The sequence below is a fragment of the Anopheles moucheti genome, chromosome 3 (assembly GCF_943734755.1).
Source record: "Anopheles moucheti chromosome 3, idAnoMoucSN_F20_07, whole genome shotgun sequence".
Lineage (NCBI taxonomy): Eukaryota > Metazoa > Arthropoda > Insecta > Diptera > Culicidae > Anopheles > Anopheles moucheti.
Window position 1 is genome coordinate 73,752,230 of NC_069141.1, and position 11,790 is coordinate 73,764,019.

Consider the following 11,790-nt stretch of genomic DNA (forward strand, 5'->3'; position numbering starts at 1 on the left):
TTCATGAAATCAATCTCCCTTTCCCCTCTCTTTCTTGGACCTCAGCTTCAGGGACTATCAATAATCTAATTCTAAATAATCAGGCATTCTATAAGGCATGATCCGCCACTGCTCTGAGGATTAATGAATCTTTTGAGAACTCACTGATTGAAAGTATTTTGTTGGAATTACTAGCGGGTTATATATTTTACGTGTTGTTCTTACAAGGTATTACAGCAGAAGGGACTTGGTCTAACCGTTTCCGCTCCTAACTATACTGACACTTAAGCCGTTACGCGTTTATGATATGCGTTCTATTTCTTAAGCGTTGTATTATCCAAAATATTTCAACAGTACTTTTTATTGACAGTACCTTTGAGAAGCACTGATTAGAATAACTCCGCAGCAAAGATTCATGTGAATTCCTTGAGAGAGAAAACCATAAATGGGAGACCCTAACCCTTTTGACCCTTTTGAGGTTGATGATTTGAGGAAAGGAAATGCTATAATGAAAATCAACATTAAAGTGGATTTTCTTATAAAATTGTACTAAATCGCTTGTCTACCATTTGCAAGGGAGAAATAGTAATTCAACACCCCGTACATACTACTTCATAAGTGCAGCATTGTTTTATCGGACGAAAAACTTCTTATACGTTTCTACTGTCTTATACCTGTATTTCACCCAACTTCCCACACGTGGACCTTGTGCCCACGGCATGCCTAGGGCAGGTAGGTACAAACAAAAAACACCTCCTCGACAGTAAATCATCTTCCAGCGGTATTCTTTTCGCAGCGAAAGTATTTCGATATTGGTTTCGAAGCTATGCGAAACGCCACTGCGAGGAAGTCTAGTAATACCGGGAGCTAAACAACACAGACCAAAAAAAACCCTCCCTCAACGACAATACCACATTCTGGTGTGTGCATATGTGACCCACGTGTGTATATGCTGTAGTCCTCTCAAAGGCCTCCCAAGACCCCCGCCCAAAATCCGGTGCTCGCCTCTATCATTGTGAACAAAACAATACCGTTCCGTCGGGTTGCGTTGTTTGGAATGGCATCGTTAGCGTGTGGGTACCGGTGCCAGGAAGCCAGGATTTTATAGCGCCATCCTGCGCTTCCCGGACTCCCGGACTAGAACAATGAAACAAAACCGAAAAATTTAACAAAAAAAATCTAAAATTCCATACGTCTCCCATCGTCATATCCATTGTTTTTTGATAAACTTTTCTAGCAGAAGTTTCTGCCGCTGCTGATGCTGCTGTTGGCTGGTGCTTTTGTTAGGGGCTGAAAGGATCTAACTTTGAACCCGTTCCCATCTTTCATGTTTGACTGCTTAATAACGATCGCTTCGCTTTAAGAAATGCAATTAATTTTATTTCATTTCATGTTTGATATTTGCTGCGTATAAGAAACAAAAGTATTTTTTTTTGCATGCGGACATTGCTGTAAGTAATTATCAATCTTTTTCTTCATGAAAAGCTACTCAAAAAACACTGCCAAAGAATTGCTAAACAACGTTACTATCGCTTTCACATCATCGCGACGTTTACAAGCCATCCTCCGGTTCGGGCCTTTCAATCTTAGCCCGGTCACCGGTTAGCATCAATCGTACCATCATCCCGATGCGGCTATCATTTCGATTGTTATGGCATACAAATTTAGCCACCGAATCGTTCGGACCACCCAGACTTTATTGCTAGCGTTTGTCCAAGGTGGGAGGGGGACCGAACAGCAGGCCCCCAGTCTGGTGCAATTTCGCGTTGGTACCATAAACAAAACATGCCAACATTTGCGGCGCTGGTATGATTCTGGTGGGACCAACAAACCTGTAATACGAACAAGTTGCTGGAAGCTACAACGGTGGGAACAGTAAGAAATTATGGCATCTTCATTCTCGAACCATGCTGGTAGCCACAGGACAAGGTTCCCGCGAAGGCTCCCGCGAGAGTCCCGCAATATAAAAGCAAAAACTTAACAGTGTCCATCGATGGCTAATCGTTTCGAAAAGGTCGGTTAGGTCGAATTAGTAGCTATTCCTCGCTCGTTTCAACCGATAATTGGCACAACATTGATAAAACACCGGTGACTGGGGAGGCGGTATGGGGCCATCTATCGATCGTCCGGTGTAGTCTACCCAATCGTCAATCAATCTACTGTTTCCGGCCGTATAATTGTTCGGTTGTGGTTTGGTGATGAACTGACCATGGGGTGGTTTTTGCCTATGAGTCAAATCATTCTTTGCACTACCGTTGAGCGTTGAATAATGTGTTGATCAACTGCAAATATGATAAAAATGGTGAAGATGGTATTTACTATCCAATACCTCATTAACTACTCTGTACTAGTCTATTACATATGGTGGACTTAGAGGAAACTTATAGATGCTCTTATAGATGTTTGAAAAAGACTATTAGCTGGATCAAGAAGTGATGAATAGTGATTCAGTGACTCAAATCTATAGACCCCCTTAAGAATGTGTTGTTTTTTTAATCAAACTGATTATACTGATCGTCGTATGAACATCTTGGTGCAGTTTTGATTGTAACAATTGAAAACAATCCACGGGCTATCTTCTCGCTTTTGCCACGCTTGAGTTAAGACCCCAATTCTACCATTTGATTGCCTCCTGCACTCACACACTGCCGCACGGGTTTACGCACAGCTGGGCATTCCAGATGATAACGCTCTCATAAATACGTGTCAGTTCAGTTGGCTTCAGTTTGCTCCAGCGCAGTCGTACGCAGTCGGAGGCAGTGGCCAGAACTCCCCGAGAAAACAAGCGTCACAAGGTGGTAGGATAGCGCGTGAAACAGCTGACTACATCCAGTGAGACCTAGTGAACCGTGTCCGCCGACGCAGCTTGCATTGACCGGCCGGTACTTTACGCAAAACCCGTTTGCACTTGTCGTGTACGGTTGCAAGTGCGTGCATTGTTTGTTTACATTGCGACACGTTCGATCGGGAGCCCTTGATTCGAAGAGAGAAGTCGTTTCATTCGTGGCGCGCTCATTCGGTGGTTCGTGCTCTGGCTCATGATGACAAGCGATCGAAGCGACCTCTGCGTGAAAGTGCTCGAAGCTGTACCCAACTGCGAGCGGTTGTCGCGACTGTTGGAATGTTTTTCAAATGAGTTTGCACGTGCTCCGAGCTTCATTGTACGCTGCAGTGGAAGGTAGTGAGGATGTTATGCTCTGGTGCATCATGTCTTGCCTCTCTGCTTGACTTGGGTTGGTCTTCTGTTTCGGGATTTATTTTCTCAGGGTAAACATTATTGGCGAGCATGTCGACTACTGTGGATATCCCGTGTTTCCGATGGCCATCGAGCAAACGATCCTGCTGGCAGTGGCCCCTTCGGACGACAATCTTCTGCACATCAAGAATGCCGATAGCAACTTCAAGCCGTACAAGTGCAATGTCCTCACTTTTAGGTAACTGGAAGAATCAACAACCCTGTTAGAAACAACCACCTTGATTGCTTATTACTTGACTGCTTCCCAGCATTGATGTGCCCAGCGTTGGTGGACCGAACTGGTATCAGTACGTGTTGTGCGGCGTGAAGGGAATACTGGAAAACAACACCATTCAGCACGACGCTCCTCGAGGCATGATGATCATGCTCTCCGGCAACATTCCTCCGGCTTCGGGACTTTCTAGCTCGAGTGCCATCGTCAGTGCCACAGTCCTTGGAACAGCGTACATGCATAATGTGAGTGTTTTGCCACACAACCACACCACCATTCATGAGCTTCAGCGTACGAGCTTCTCCCATTTCAGGCCACACTGAACAAACAAACTCTGGCCACTATTTCGGCCGAGTGCGAAAAGTTCATCGGTACACAGGGTGGCGGTATGGATCAGGCCATTGCATACCTAGCACAGGAGGGATGCGCTCAGCTGATTGAATGGAATCCGCTTCGAGCCACTCCGATTCAGCTGCCGGCAAATGGAGTGTTCGTCATTGCGAACAGCTTGTCCGAGGCGAACAAAGCGGCCACTTCCGATTTTAACCAGCGCGTTGTGGAGTGTAGACTTGCGAGCAGGTAGGTTGCAATGTGTTCGTCTCGTACAGACCACCGCCTAACATGATGTGGCTCCCTAATTGTGCAGACTGTTGGCGAAACAGATGAAACTGAACTGGCGCGATCTGAGCCGTTTCGCCGATCTGCAGAAGGCGCTTGGCTATTCGCTGGAGCAGATGGAAGCTCTTGTGCATGCCAATCTGGTGCTGAATGAGTACACTAGGACGGACTTGCTAAAGCTGCTGGAAGTCACCGAGGAGGACTTTTCCAACAATCTGCTCACGCCCAACACACGCCATTCGCAGACATTCAAGCTCAGGCAGCGTGCGCTGCACGTTTTGCAAGGTGAGTCTTCGCCTGTGGAGTTGATGCTTCGCTAATGCTTTCTTCCTTCTCGCAGAGTCACTTCGGGTGCAACAGTTTATAGAAACGGCCAGATCGAATCCAGACGATTGCATTTCGCGCATGAAAACGCTCATGAAGCAGTCGCATGAGTCTTTGCGCACACTTTACGAATGCTCGCACGAAAACTTGGATCGGATCGTTGAAATTTCCGATCAACTAGGCGTAGGAACGCGGCTCACTGGAGCTGGGTTAGTATGAACATGAGCTTCATAGAATCAGAGAGCTGTAATACATGTACTTGTGGCGTTCTTTTACTCGTAGATGGGGCGGATGTGTTGTGGCCCTGTGTGACGGTGTGGAGGAAAGCAAACGCTTTGTCGAGACGCTGAAAACGGAATTCTACGCCAACATTCCAAAAGCACAGACGTGCGATATTGGTACCCTATGCTTTGCCACCAGCCCACAAAGAGGAGCCGAAATTTATTCGATCGAAAAGCAAAACAACATTCTGAACCCATCGGCTTAACAAGATTCAACAAACAATGAATAGTTTCTTTCTTAGTTTAGTTACCAAGTTCAAATATGCCAAGGCAAATATTTTCGCCTATGTTTCTTCTAACTGCCATGGCCACAAATAAATGTAACTTGCCATTTTAGCTGTACTCCACTTCAGACAGCGATAGTTTATCTCTAGTACCTTCAAACATGAACTTGTTTTGTGCCCTAGCCGATTAACTGCAATAAACAGTTAAGATTAATACGACATAATTAGTAAATAAGCTCCATAATTTATGTCGCGTTTAATAGAAACTGCCTTATACAATGATCAACCGTTCTAGAGAAGTTGCAAACAGCAGATTAAGAATTAGTTTGATAGGAACACTATTTAAAATATATTTTTTTTTTATTTTGTTTGGTACTTTAAAAATAATCACAATCTAATAATTTAGCTTTGCGATAAAATGCTTTGAACAAATTTGTTTTTGCTATAACTAAATGATTTTGAAAACAGTAAAGCAACGATTTCTTTCTTAACTATAGCTCGACTTAAAAGCAATATTGCAACGGGTTAATCACATTATAATTAGATTATACTAAATTTGAAATAAAACGCAAATGAAAAGTAATGGCAATTATTTTTTCTTTATTCACTTACATAATGAAAGAAATATGTAATAGATCGTACTATTAAAGTGTTAACTTATGCATGAAATGATTTGCTTTTTGTTCAATTATGAATAATAACCTTTAGAGCCATATTAATTGTAATTTAAAGGTTATTTAACAGCGTTTGTTGATAAATTTTTCTAGTCCTCAGACAATACTTCAAACAGTCTTAGTCTTACAACGGTCCACAAACGGTGTTAACGTTTGAATAAAATTCATATAACAAGGACACAAAAGACAGACAGAACTTAACAGACAAACGAAAATTATTCATGTGAACAGCGTCTATGGCTTAACCCGATGGGTTCAGAATGTTGTTTTGCTTTTCGATCGAATAAATTTCGGCTCCTCTTTGTGGGCTGGTGGCAAAGCATAGGGTACCAATATCGCACGTCTGTGCTTTTGGAATGTTGGCGTAGAACTCCGTTTTCAGCGTCTCGACAAAGCGTTTGCTTTCCTCCACACCGCTACACAGGGCCACAACACATCCACCCCATCTACGAATAAAAGAACGCCACAAGTACATGTATTACAGTTCTCTGATTCTATGAAGCTCATGTTCATACTAACCCAGCTCCAGTGAGACGCGTTCCTACGCCTAGTTGATCGGAAATTTCAACGATCCGATCCAAGTTTTCGTGCGAGCATTCGTAAAGTGTGCGCAAAGATTCATGCGACTGCTTCATGAGCGTTTTCATGCGCGAAATGCAATCGTCTGGATTCGATCTGGCCGTTTCTATAAACTGTTGCACCCGAAGTGACTCTGCGAGAAGGAAGAAAGCATTAGCGAAGCATCAACTCCACAGGCGAAGGCTCACCTTGCAAAACGTGCAGCGCACGCTGCCTGAGCTTGAATGTCTGCGAATGGCGTGTGTTGGGCGTGAGCAGATTGTTGGAAAAGTCCTCCTCGGTGACTTCCAGCAGCTTTAGCAAGTCCGTCCTAGTGTACTCATTCAGCACCAGATTGGCATGCACAAGAGCTTCCATCTGCTCCAGCGAATAGCCAAGCGCCTTCTGCAGATCGGCGAAACGGCTCAGATCGCGCCAGTTCAGTTTCATCTGTTTCGCCAACAGTCTGCACAATTGGGGAGCCACATCATGTTAGGCGGTGGTCTGTACGAGACGAACACATTGCAACCTACCTGCTCGCAAGTCTACACTCCACAACGCGCTGGTTAAAATCGGAAGTGGCCGCTTTGTTCGCCTCGGACAAGCTGTTCGCAATGACGAACACTCCATTTGCCGGCAGCTGAATCGGAGTGGCTCGAAGCGGATTCCATTCAATCAGCTGAGCGCATCCCTCCTGTGCTAGGTATGCAATGGCCTGATCCATACCGCCACCCTGTGTACCGATGAACTTTTCGCACTCGGCCGAAATAGTGGCCAGAGTTTGTTTGTTCAGTGTGGCCTGAAATGGGAGAAGCTCGTACACTGAAGCACACTGGTTGTGTGGCAAAACACTCACATTATGCATGTACGCTGTTCCAAGGACTGTGGCACTGACGATGGCACTCGAGCTAGAAAGTCCCGAAGCCGAAGGAATGTTGCCGGAGAGCATGATCATCATGCCTCGAGGAGCGTCGTGCTGAATGGTGTTGTTTTCCAGTATTCCCTTCACGCCGCACAACACGTACTGATACCAGTTCGGTCCACCAACGCTGGGCACATCAATGCTGGGAAGCAGTCAAGTAATAAGCAATCAAGGTGGTTGTTTCTAACAGGGTTGTTGATTCTTTCAGTTACCTAAAAGTGAGGACATTGCACTTGTACGGCTTGAAGTTGCTATCGGCATTCTTGATGTGCAGAAGATTGTCGTCCGAAGAGGCCACAGCCAGCAGGATCGTCTGCTCGATGGCCATCGGAAACACGGGATATCCACAGTAGTCGACATGCTCGCCAATAATGTTTACCCTGAGAAAATAAATCCCGAAACAGAAGACCAGCCCAAGTTAAGCAGACAGGCAAGACATGATGCAGCAGAGCATAACATCCTCACTACCTTCCACTGCAGCGTACAATGAAGCTCGGAGCACGTGCAAACTCATTTGAAAAACATTCCAACAATCGCGACAACCGCTCGCAGTTGGATACAGCTTCGAGCACTTGTACGCAGAGGTCGCTTCGATCGCTTGTCATCGTGAGCAAGAGCACGAACCACCGAATGAGCGCGCCACGAATGAAACGACTTCTCTCTTCGAATCACGGGCTTCCGATCGACCGTGTCGCAATGTAAACAAACAATGCACGCACTTGCAACCGTACACGACAAGTGCAAACGGGTTTTGCGTAAAGTACCGGCCGGTCAATGCAAGCTGCGTCGGCGGACACGGTTCACTAGGTCTCACTGGATGTAGTCAGCTGTTTCACGCGCTATCCTACCACCTTGTGACGCTTGTTTTCTCGGGGAGTTCTGGCCACTGCCTCCGACTGCGTACGACTGCGCTGGAGCAAACTGAAGCCAACTGAACTGACACGTATTTATGAGAGCGTTATCATCTGGAATGCCCAGCTGTGCGTAAACCTGTGCGGCAGTGTGTGTGTGTAATGGGCAATCAAACGATTCTATTGCGATTCGCTGAAGCATATTGTTTGCACAATGATTTAGCGGACGATGTGATAAAGTTTATCAGCATTATCACACTCAGGAGACTGTTTCGCACAAGCGTTATCAGTGTCAAATTGCCATTCACTTTGGATTGGAATTGTAAGCCAAAGTAATGTTGATTTTCGTCTCCTTTTCTTCTAAAAAAATAGAAATGCAACTCAATATACGATTTTTTTACTCAAGAAGAATGGCCAGGCCGTATTGCTCTATATACGAATTAAATTCACAGAAGAACAAGAGAACAAGTGATTTTTTATGTAAATGGTATTGATGACGCTTTCTTAATAAATTTAAATTGTTGCATAATTATTATCACATAACTTATGGTAAAAACACAGCCTCAATTTCGTAGACCAACCAATGCAAGCTTTTACGTGCTGCACATGACCTAAAATTAACTTAAATCGGAGCTAAACATCATCGTGCTCACCATCACCAACCAAGTTGCTGGAAAAAGCGATTACAACATTCCGTACAATTTTTTTTAATAATTGCATTCATTTAAATTAATTAAACACCCGATGTAAAGTGCCCTTGTTTCATATAAATCCTGTAAAGAAAGAAGGCACATTTGAAAATTTATTAACACTTAATACCCAACCGGTAATTCAAATATTCACGCTGGCATAATTGTATCCGACCTGTCACATCACTTTTATACCAGCCCCACCGAAGTTTGACAGTCCGGACTGCTGAGATTCTACGGTGTTTGGTTGCTCAATAAACAAAAGATTGCAAAAGCATAAAATCGTTTCAATCGCGATCCAGTCACAGAAAGCGAGTTTTGTGAAATACTTTCACCTGAAAATGGACGCCATAGAATCCCAGCTGCATGTGCGAAACAAGTGTGAACAGCTGCAGAAATCGATCAAAGAACTGTACGAGTGGGAAGAGCGCATGAAAACTGCAAATACTGCCAAAGCTCAACCAGCGGATAATAGTGAGGTTAGTTGAAAGAAATACACAAGTTTTGGCTAACTGTGAGGACAAAGCCATAAGGGAATTGCAAAGAATCATGATGAGTATCAATGTGTCTTTCTTTGCAGAATAAACCATTACCTCCCGTGCGAAGTGATGTGAGCGCAATGAGCAAATTCTCCGAAGACAAAGCGATAGGCGAAAAACAGGATCAGGCAGAAAGCGAAAGTAAGTTAACAACGTTCGAAATGATGTTATCTACAAAACTACTATTGATCCGCAAACAAACATTTACCTTTTTAACAGCTGAGAACAAAAAAATGTTGGCCGATGCCGAGATGCTCAAGGAGAGAGGCAATAAGCAGTGCAAGCTGGGAAATTTCCAGGAAGCGATAGAACTGTACAACCAGGCCATTAAAACGTACGGCGATAACGCAGCATACTATAGCAACCGTGCGTTGTGTTACATGAACTTGGACCTTTTCGACGATTGTCTGGCGGACTGTAGCACAGCAATCGCGAAGGATCCCAAATACATGAAGGCTTATTACCGCCGGATGCAAGCGTACGAACGTTTGGGCGAGAACGAAAAAGCGGCCACCGAATGTCGCGAAATATTGCGCCTTTCGCAGGATGAGAATGAACTGAACACGGCCAAGCGAGATTTAGCCCGAATAGAGAAGCGCCTGGAAGCTTCCCAAAAGTCAGCGCCATCTTCGCCCGGCAAGAAGAGTGCTACGTCAGCGGAAATGGATCCAACACTTGCATTGGTGAAGCAGGAAGCCGACAAATATAAGGAACTTGGCAACAAACATCTTGCGCGGAAAGACTTTGAAAAGGCCGAACGTAGCTACACGAAAGCGATCTCTCTGTTTGCCGAGGAAGCCATCTACTACACCAACCGCAGTCTGTGCTATTGGAATCTGAAAGACTACGACAAATGTTTGGCCGATTGCAATAAGGCAATACAGCTGGATGAAAACTATTTCCGGCCCTACTATCGCCGAATGCAGGTTCGTGAACTGCGCGGTGCTTACCAGAGTGCGGTCGAAGATTGTCGCAAGTTTATCGAGCTGACCAAGGACGAAAAGCAGAGAGGGACAGCGGAAAAGGATCTCTTGAGGTTGGAGCGACTGGTCAAAAATGAACAGCCCGCCAAGCAAGCGTTCGTTTGGAGCGAAATTAAGAAAAATGCTAAGCTGATTAAGTTTATCCAAAAGCCACCGCATCTTAGGTCGAAAAAACCGCTTACCCGTGTAGCCATCAAGGATCTTACACCCTGTCCGATTGTGATCGACAACAAGAATCTTCCACCACCATCCAAGTGTAAAACCATTCCGGATGCAGCGATCGATAAAATGTTTAACAACAACACGGGCGAACGATTAATAGAGCCGCCGGAAGAGCCAACCAATCTGGAACATCTGTTCCCGGCGCATTCGAAAAAGCTACGCAATCTCTTCTCACCGCCTACTACGCCAACCGAACAAAAGAAACCATTTGCGCCGGCAACCACTAAAGCAACGGCAGCGACAGGAACGGTCCCGAAGAAAGTGACAACCAATAGCAGCAGCAGCAGCAGCAGCAGCAGCAGTAGCACCACCACACAAGAGCAGAAGGATAAACCCGCGAAAAAGGTCGAAACGGTGCAAACAAACCAAAAGAAAATGGAGAAAGGAAGTCAGGTTCGTATTGAAAGTAGTATTGTAACAAATATATCTTTTTTAAGAGGCAAGTTGAATAGATGATGCGTCACCTAAAATCTAAAACAAATGAAAAACGTAAAGAAGTTGAAAGGTGAAAGTATTTTATTACCACATTGTTTCTTCATTTCTAGGATTCAAACGAAAGGCATCCCAAACCGGCTACTGTTCCCGTTGTGACCCCATCGATGCGGCCACTATCCGTTCCTGACATTCCAAGAACAAGTGCTCAATTTTACACCACCTGGAGTGGTTTGAACGAGGATTTGAGATATCAGTACTTAACGGTAAAAACCTTTGACACTTATGGGGAATTAAGGCACTGAGAATCAACACAGCTTTCCTTTTCCCTCCCCTTACAGACGTTAACAGGCACACCATTGTGGGGTAGGTTGCTCGGTGCCAGCCTCTCGAATGAAATGCTTAGTGAGCTGTTACACATCCTCCAGAAACGCTTCATTCCCGACCGGGTCGAGGTTACGTCCGTTTTAAAAGAAATCGTGCAAAACGAATCGATCGACTTACTGTCACTAATGATGAACAGAAAAGATCGCGAAGGTATGAGTCGGAGTGGTGCTGAGTGCGCTGTGCATGTTGACAGTTTCTGCTATTTATTTACTATTAAATCATTCTCTTTCTTTCACGTTTTACAGCTACGGAACAGCTGCTGAAATATATGGAAAACACCGGTGTAAAGAAGGACGACGTAGAATGCATTCGGCGTAAACTATTGTAATGAATCGCCGAGAACCGTGATTAGATGGATGGTACTACTACTTCACCGTGTGCTTCTGTATGAGGAAAAAGAAACAGTTTAAATTAGTAATCTACACTTCCCCAACCACAGGTATTCGACGTACTTTCCATCGTGTTCACAAACCAGATCTTTTGCTAATAATTATCCACATGCACCATAGGTACTAGAATTGCCAAGTTGCTCCATGATTACAAATAAACTGAATTTGAATGTTCCAAAAATAGCATTTAACTTGTCTGAGATTGCTTTCCCTGATTGGAAAGAACTCATATGCACCATGAGTTTAAAAAA

The 11,790-nt window shown here is 44.5% G+C and overlaps 3 protein-coding genes across 4 annotated transcripts; 2 read left to right on the plus strand and 1 right to left on the minus strand.

The window, feature by feature from the left end:
• The first annotated feature begins 2,748 nt into the window (after positions 1-2,748).
• On the plus strand, positions 2,749-5,356 carry LOC128303421 (N-acetylgalactosamine kinase-like). The gene is made up of 7 exons (XM_053040364.1): positions 2,749-3,157; positions 3,246-3,413; positions 3,484-3,691; positions 3,760-4,025; positions 4,093-4,349; positions 4,405-4,597; positions 4,671-5,356. The coding sequence occupies exons 1-7, from the start codon at positions 3,018-3,020 to the stop codon at positions 4,873-4,875; spliced, it is 1,437 nt and encodes a 478-aa protein (XP_052896324.1). The 5' UTR covers positions 2,749-3,017; the 3' UTR covers positions 4,876-5,356.
• Positions 5,357-5,610: 254 nt separating this feature from the next.
• Positions 5,611-7,652, minus strand: LOC128304129 (N-acetylgalactosamine kinase-like). The gene is made up of 7 exons (XM_053041269.1): positions 7,516-7,652; positions 7,260-7,427; positions 6,982-7,189; positions 6,659-6,924; positions 6,335-6,591; positions 6,087-6,279; positions 5,611-6,013 (listed from the first exon to the last, which is right to left on the minus strand). Exons 1-7 carry the CDS (start codon positions 7,650-7,652, stop codon positions 5,809-5,811), a joined length of 1,434 nt encoding a protein of 477 aa, XP_052897229.1. The 3' UTR covers positions 5,611-5,808.
• Positions 7,653-8,856: 1,204 nt separating this feature from the next.
• Positions 8,857-11,709, plus strand: LOC128302220 (RNA polymerase II-associated protein 3). Of its 2 annotated transcripts, XM_053038990.1 has the most exons (7): positions 8,857-9,066; positions 9,168-9,267; positions 9,346-10,724; positions 10,877-11,029; positions 11,105-11,300; positions 11,396-11,509; positions 11,590-11,682. In XM_053038990.1, the coding sequence occupies exons 1-6, from the start codon at positions 8,929-8,931 to the stop codon at positions 11,476-11,478; spliced, it is 2,049 nt and encodes a 682-aa protein (XP_052894950.1). In that variant the 5' UTR covers positions 8,857-8,928; the 3' UTR covers positions 11,479-11,509; positions 11,590-11,682. The 2 variants fall into 2 exon arrangements, with proteins under 2 accessions (XP_052894950.1, XP_052894949.1); XM_053038989.1 differs by having other exon boundaries at positions 11,396-11,709.
• Positions 11,710-11,790: the final 81 nt, after the last annotated feature.

Bases quoted from the DNA above. Each gene is read 5' to 3' on its own strand.
- LOC128303421 (XM_053040364.1), top strand. From the start codon at position 3,018: ATGATGACAAGCGATCGAAGCGACCTCTGCGTGAAAGTGCTCGAAGCT. The intron at 3,158-3,245 runs GTAGTGAGGATG...TTATTTTCTCAG, and splicing joins ATTGTACGCTGCAGTGGAAG to GGTAAACATTATTGGCGAGC. The intron at 3,692-3,759 runs GTGAGTGTTTTG...CTCCCATTTCAG, and splicing joins GAACAGCGTACATGCATAAT to GCCACACTGAACAAACAAAC.
- LOC128304129 (XM_053041269.1), bottom strand. From the start codon at position 7,652: ATGACAAGCGATCGAAGCGACCTCTGCGTACAAGTGCTCGAAGCTGTA. The intron at 7,190-7,259 runs GTAACTGAAAGA...ACTGCTTCCCAG, and splicing joins TGCAATGTCCTCACTTTTAG to CATTGATGTGCCCAGCGTTG. The intron at 6,592-6,658 runs GTAGGTTGCAAT...CCAATTGTGCAG, and splicing joins GAGTGTAGACTTGCGAGCAG to ACTGTTGGCGAAACAGATGA.
- LOC128302220 (XM_053038989.1), top strand. From the start codon at position 8,929: ATGGACGCCATAGAATCCCAGCTGCATGTGCGAAACAAGTGTGAACAG. The intron at 10,725-10,876 runs GTTCGTATTGAA...CTTCATTTCTAG, and splicing joins AAATGGAGAAAGGAAGTCAG to GATTCAAACGAAAGGCATCC. The intron at 11,301-11,395 runs GTATGAGTCGGA...CACGTTTTACAG, and splicing joins GAACAGAAAAGATCGCGAAG to CTACGGAACAGCTGCTGAAA.